General features: G+C 38.3%; 1 protein-coding gene across 1 annotated transcript in view; it reads right to left on the bottom strand.

The window, feature by feature from the left end:
- Positions 1-6,914: 6,914 nt before the first annotated feature.
- LOC137989360 (lactadherin-like) overlaps positions 6,915-7,500 on the bottom strand; it is a 25,024-nt gene continuing 24,438 nt past the window's right edge. The window contains exon 3 of the mRNA XM_068835179.1: positions 6,915-7,247. Within this exon, the coding sequence (XP_068691280.1) occupies positions 7,173-7,247 (75 nt within the window). The 3' untranslated portion in view covers positions 6,915-7,172. The remainder of the gene's footprint in view (positions 7,248-7,500) is intronic.

Below are 7,500 nucleotides of genomic sequence, written 5' to 3' on the forward strand. Positions count from 1 at the left end.
ATTGTCTATAAAAGCATGTTACCAAATTACACTGTTGTGTTTGAATAAATAAAAATTTTAAAATATTTGTATCGTTATGGGTCTGTACCAGAGTGCGAATTACAAATGCAAAAAAAAAATGAAAGGTAAAGCGCCCTTACTATAATTTAGCTAGTACTTTTTTATGGTTTTAGTAGTTTTTGTTGTCGTACAGGAAAGGGTTTTCTAGGGTTCCACCAACAGCCAAACAATGATACATTGTTTACAATTACATTTAATTCGTTTTTTAATCATATCAAAAGTCAACATTGGGACGGATATAATGATCTATGGCTGTAGAGCTGCAATAGTAGAGCAAACAAACAGTAAATCTGTGTGATTGATCCGTCAAACTCATACAGATTGTTTTCAATACTTTCACCTCTTGTCCTATAATAAAAATGATGTTTTCTTAAGTTTTTCTAAAGTTTCTTTTTTTAATTTTAAAACACAAACAGAAAGTAATTATCAGTAATGAAAATTAGGCTCAATCAAATTAACAATGGCCCACGTTGATATCCCTCAATGTTGTTCCAATTCAGCATAGATTCAAGGTTAATTGTTTTTAAGCGTAATAAAATATACAATTTCTATTGAACCAGGGCAAAGAAAAACAATGCCTCAAGGTTGTAGTCTAGACATGTAAATTAGAACCCCTTGTTAACCTACTTTGGTCTACACTCCACATGACAGCATTCAGTGAAAAGTAGACAATTTGTTAACACAAGTCAATGTATCCTGTTTTGTAACAAAGTAATATCTTTCAAAAAGATTTTTCTTTAAAGGTCTATTATCAACGGCAGGGAGGGGTATAGGAAGACTACTCAGAGAAAAAAAAAACTGATGTTGATGGAGCACTAACAGCTAAAGCAATTACACGTAGCCTCAAAAACCTCACCTGTACCCTAAGAAATACTGTGCAATACACTATCATCAATTTGTAACAAAAATTGCTGTTTCAATAAAACACCAAACCAAACTGTTTAAACCTTTAAAAAGTGGACAATTTAGGAAAACATACTGGAAACATGATGATCATATCTCTCCATCCACTTTTATCTACAAGTCCCCCCGACCCACCCCCCTTAATATCAACATGAGAGCAAAACATGTTCAACTCAAGATGGAAAAAACTGCATTATAACATGGACTCTGGCAAAAAGGTGCTTTAAATCAAAATGTTCTTATAGCTGCTGATAACTTGGTTCATACAGGGTAATAAGGTAAGCCTTCATGTGGTAAGCATGGGTTTGCTGACACACTGGAACATGATGGGAAACCATAACTAGGATGTTTGTTTCCATCCGTGTAGTCGCAGCATAAGGAGGGATGGAATGAGCAATATGCATGACTTGAATGATGATTCTGTAATGGCAATGGGGCGTGGATGAAGCCATAAACATCTGCATCATTTTTAGTTTCATGCTCTCTTGAATTCGTCGTTTTCTTCTTGAAAAAAATTTTATGAGATCTTTAGTAGGATCTTTCTCTAGTAGAGTATTCATTATTCCCAGAAATGAAATAACTGTTTCATCCTTAGCTTTACGTTTTCCTGCAGCCTTCTTTATTGGTACAAAAAGTGGCCTTTCTGGCACACTGTTTGAGGTTTCTTAATTTTCAGAAACTTCAGAAGCGCCACTTGACCTCTTTCGGGTGTTGTCATTTTCTTTTTCGACGCTGGACAGGTAGAAGGTTCAACTGACAAGTCCGGATTACAGGAGTCTCTTGATTTTATCAGTGGAAACAGCTGGTCGAACCAGGTTCCATATCCTTTGTCGTCTTGAATTCTCTTGATTCTTGTGGCTGTCTTTACTTCATACGCCAGCGTCTTGCACTCTGAAATCAACTTTTTGAACTTATTACGTATCTGGTCAACGTTTGAAAGGGAATGTAGAATCATGACGCAGGCTTAGTTCGTGCAACACCTTCCCATACAGATCACTGTTTCTACAATTCTTGATGTTGGTAAAGATAAGGTTCTTCTTGAAATGCTCTTTGCTAACTATGATATCAACCATATCGTTCAGATAACTTTCCTGCCATGTTGCTTTCCGTCCTTTCTTCCCTTTTTTCCACTGCTCTTCGATCTCGCGTTTCCCGCCTCTTTTTCGTCTTCACCCAACGATTCGATATCGTCTTCGCGTTCAGAGTTTGTAAACTCAACAGGTGATGACCGGTTTGAGCTTATGTCTACATCGGTTGCTCCATCCGGATCAAGTGAGCAAGAATCTTCCTCAGCTACTAAAACATTCCGTGGTAGAACAGGCAGAGTTCGCCGAAATGCCGCCATATTTTTACACTCGTACCCAGGAACCCCAGGAACCCTTTCTACGCGCATGCGTCACACCCACAAGAAACTGGCTTGTCCACTTTTATAATGTAGTTATAATTCATTTATTTAGTTCGACACGGCAATAAGCACGCCGTTTGAAACCATGCCGTGCCAAAGTCGGGTAGCACGGACAGAGCTTGCCGTGCTACACGGCAGAGTCGAACTTAATTCTTAAATGGTTTCAAACGCCGTGCTACAGCCGTGCCAAAGTCGAACTTAAATAATGAATTTAGTTCGGCGCGACTTTAGCACGGCGTTTGAAACGGGCCTTAGGTGATCTATATGTAGACAGAGCCGGCAATGATGTCTTTCCCTTGAGTTACGAATATTCAATTAATTATCTCAGGGTCGGAGAAATTACATTCTGCATGAAGTTTTATGGTCAAGACCATTTTGTAAATAAATACCGGACGTATACAAAACATGACCCCAGGTCCATGGACCACCCATGTGGACTCCAGTCCAAGGACTCCTTCATGACCCGGTCGACGGACTACTCCTGTGGAGCACCCCTCATTTTGCAAAGTTACAAGCAGAACAATCTTTAGACACCAAAGAGGGAAGTTATCCTCTCACTCATCTGGACAATTTTTTTATCAATTGTCTCTTATTAAGTCACCTGAAAAAATCAGGTGGCTCCAACGGGATTCGAACCCATGACCTTCTTCGATGCTGGTGCAATGCCCTACAAACTGAGCTTTGAAGCCACTCAGTTGGGAGCAGGTCAATTTGTTGGGCTCATTGTTCCGGTGATGGACTCGATGAATTAAATTAACGCATATTTGAAAAGCGGGTTATAGACCAATCCCTTGGAGCCACCAAATAGGTGGTATAAGTGTCTATAACAGGCAATTGCTTAAATCAGTACATGTAGCCCTATATTCCTGTCATGACGTTTTCACAGACGGCCAAATATTTTTGGATTGAATTTCCCGCTAATGAGACTCCTGTAGGAGCCCGGTGACCAATCACAAGAAACTAACTTGATGTTATAGTGTCACCGAACCGGAATTATCTAAAAATAGATCGTACATGGGCTCCCGGCCCTAGTTGTTCAAAAGGTGGATAATGCTGTCCACCGGATAAATCATTATTCACTGGATAGCGCAATTGGTTTCGCTATGACTTATCCACTGGATAGTGATTTATCTGGCTGATAGCGCTATCCATCGTTCGAGCAACTGGGGCCTGGGGTCCGTTTCTTGAAAGTCCCGAAACTTTACAGGCCACTTTTGGGTGACACAATTCCTTTTGTAGCTCAAGAACGGAGAGGATTTAAGTCGTCAAACTGCACAGTCATTTTTCTTTTTGTTACCTTACAGTTTAAAACATATTAAAGATCGGCTTTCTAAAGCAAGCGGTTGGCAGTTTCACAAATGGCTTTCGGGCCCGAAAAGTTATCGGCACTTTCGAGACACGGGCCCCTGGTCTGTAAAAATACCGTGACATAGGGCTTTAAGTATTAGAGTTGTTCATTCCTAGTCATGAGCTTCTGCTTAAAATTTCCAGGTACATGTAAATGTGTGGATCAATTCGCTCTTTCATCTCAAGAGTTTGGCTTTCCACAGTCTTCCGAAGAAAAGATCAAGATTTTTGAATTTTGTGAAATGGAAGCAACAGGAGGTCCCTTCTGACGTGTTAGTCACTGTTTGCCTAACAAATAGACCTAATCGGCTAACTCAATGTTGTACTCAATTCAAATCCTCCGGAATTAAGATTCTTTGTGTATTGTATTTGCATAATGCAGCATTCAAATTTAAATGATATGGAAATACCTGGAACAAAACGTTTTATTCCCAAAGGGTTTGAATTGGGTACAACACTGAGTTAGCCGATTAGGTCTATAAATGCAAATCAGGGAAAACGCTAAATAAGTGACCGAGTTCCTGGAGGGGGTACTGGAAACTATAGATTTCAAAGGCCTTTTTTTCAGACCGGGATTGAAATTTTAAGAATTAGTAAACAATATGAGGACGAAGCCGAGAACATTTTTTGAAAAAGATCTATCAGACAGTTTTTCAGTTATTATCAAAGTAGACAAAAATCGACGTTTTTGCCATTTGTGAAAAACCTGTCTGACATTTTTTCTTCCTAAGGAAATCCTGAAATTTTAAGGTGAGATCGTACGGCTAGTTTTCGAAACCTCTAGTTTCCAGCCCCCCCCTCCAGGAGCTTGGTGACTATACTTAGCATTGATTTATTAGGTAAAATTACATTTTACATCAATTGCAGTGACTAACACTTCAGAAGAGGCATCCTGTTACTTTAATTTCACAGATTTCATTTTCTTGATCTTTTATTCGGAAAACTGTAGTAGGCCGCCTTAAAAAATTAAACGTATTGAATTTACAAAACGAGGGGTAGTCTACAGGGATAGTCCATGGACCGGGTCCACAGGGGTGGTCCATGTTTGGTATACGTCCATAAATACTGACTCCTTCACCTGATTTAGATATCCGATGGTTTGAAAAAACATTGTACCCAATAATATTTACTAACTCTGAAGTGGCATCATTTAGCCAAGTTTCCGTGACACCCATAACGGAAGGTGGTGTTTGCATTTTCATCATAATCAATTTAAGTCAATCGAGATTTTTAAGCAAACTACGAACATTAATGTGCATAATGGAGAATACATCCGCGTTATTTGCAATACTACTTTGATTATTAAGTTCTCCTTCAACGACATAATTACTAAAAGGAAGACGAGATTCAAGATTTGAGTCGGGATCGAGATAACTGGAGAGCACATTGCCAAGCTCAGGCCGGTCAATAGGATTAAATAATAATGATTCGAGACGATATCTGTCATAACGTACAGGACCATGAGACATTTCGTAAAGTACTAAATTAAACAAGCCATCAGCTAAGCGGATTAACGGGAAGGACAGATAATAAATTCGAGTTACTAGACATGATAGAAACAAGAAAACATGTACGCTAAACATGATAATAGAGGTTACTGAGCTCAAAGGAAGGCCTTGCCGTTCCGCAAAGTTCTCTAAATTGGCAAGAGACTTAACAAAATTGGACAAGAATGTTCGCTTTGACACAGATAAACAACCCAATTCTTTGCCCAGCAAAATTTGTAGCCATTCCGATTTTGAAATTTCTTGGCATCGCACAGGAAGTTGTGGGATTTGAGGAGTGATATGGTCGAATAACCTCACGTTTTCAAAAGAGCAGTTGGCTGGAATACCAACAGAAGTTGCTGTGACTTTGCAAGCATCATTCTGTTTGTTCATGACTTGTTCTCTGATAATCCTTCTTTTAAATTTGCAAACTATTGGTCTTGGACCAGGAATTGCATCTCGTTAGGGAACTCGTTGGGCAATGTCAATTTTCTACTCCTACTGCTTTAAAACTTTAGGCTTAAAGCAGTGGAGAGAGAGAATTTTATCAGAAAAATTGAAAATTCAGTCCTAGAAGTTGATGATATCCCAGAGTGGTTGATTGGAATTCGTTTTAGAACACTGTTTCTCAAGCTAAACAGTTTTACATATAATGACCTGGGTCCATCAATTTTTTGTCGTAGTCTTAAGGTGGTTTCAACACTTTCAAGAGACCTATGTACAACACCTTATCACGTAACAGCAATGTTATGGTACCATATCAAACACGAATTATTGCTGAAAAAGAATTCGGTCATTTTTGCGACGTGAAAAGTACCATGGTAACAGGAAAGCATTGCAAAAACGCCTTATATTTTGGCTTTAATTAGTTGCTCATATCTGAAAAATGAACTTGGGGACCCCATAGTTAATCGAGGGACTGGTTATGAATCCTTAAAACCTTCAAAAGCAAGAACAATGTTGTCGCCAACAATAATAAAGATATGTTAAAAATTAAAAAAAATAATAAAAAAGAACAATGTTGTCTCAATCGATGTTGAACTGACAGTGACCCTGCACATTTTTTTGTTTTTGCTTCGCATGGGTTTGCAAATTAGTTGCATATAATTTAATCAAAGGATTTGATTAGTTATCTTCTCGAAAAAAAGGTGCGTTTTGGGCAAGGTCAAGGCTAAAAATATGGACAAAAACATGAAACAAAGGAACTTCATAGCCACATCCATGCATTAAATACAGTGACCCCAATTTTTTATTGCGCAAAAGTGATCAGTAGGGCAAGATGAAACTCTCTGCAAAGTTGAAAAAAGTTCTATGGAGCGGATTCATACCTACCTTAATTTTTCAATATCTTAAGGTGGCTCTCGTCCGCTTCATAGAATTTTTTTTAAACTTTGCAGAAAGTTTCATTCTGGCATGCTGATTACATTTCAGAAATAAAAAATGGGGTCACCAAGTTCGTTTTTGAGATATGAGTAGCTGTTGCCACGGTAACATGTTACGTCACAAAAATGACCGAATCTTTTTCAGCAATAATTGGTGTTTGATATGGTAGCATAACATTGCTGTTAAGTGATAAAGTGTTGTAGTGTGAATCCTTCTAATAAGAACTTTTCTTGTAAGAGTTGAAACAGTTACTGGTTTGAGCCACCTTAAGTGTAAATTATGCCAATGAATAGCAAAGAAGGAATACGAGTTATCACTTGCTTGTGATATGAGAGCAACAGGTCAAATATTTTTTATTTTTTCTTACCACTTATGCGTCATAAAGAAATTGGATTCTGTTATTATATAATTGAGACCTATAGCAAAACGACTAAACATACATTTCAGCTTCACTACGCAACAGGCACAAGAGAAATATACCATTAGGTTTACTTTGGATTTTTAGGCCGCACACCGTCGTAACATTACAAATAATAATATTGGAAATACCACATCTATTGGGCGGACATAAATTGACTAAACACATTTCAATCACAATACAGCAAGGAAAGGATATCCAATACACAAAGTAGCGGCATTGCCGGATACGAAAACCAAAAACCCTGTGGAAAAAAAATGGAAATGTATCCTCTCCGAACCAAATTCAGTGCCGCAAATATTTCGCACGTCATGGCGGCCATGTTGATGAATTGAACAATAGCAAAAACGTCTCTTGGGAATTTGTCTCTATTATTATACAAAACGCGAGCGGCATTTTGCTTCTGTTTTGTACACCAACATGGCCGTCTAATCACGTGAGTGCAAACTAAGAATTGCGTAACAGATAAATTATGACGCTTAACTATACGTCCAAAA

This window comes from Montipora foliosa, unplaced genomic scaffold (genome assembly GCF_036669935.1).
Source record: "Montipora foliosa isolate CH-2021 unplaced genomic scaffold, ASM3666993v2 scaffold_456, whole genome shotgun sequence".
Taxonomy (NCBI): Eukaryota; Metazoa; Cnidaria; class Anthozoa; order Scleractinia; family Acroporidae; genus Montipora; species Montipora foliosa.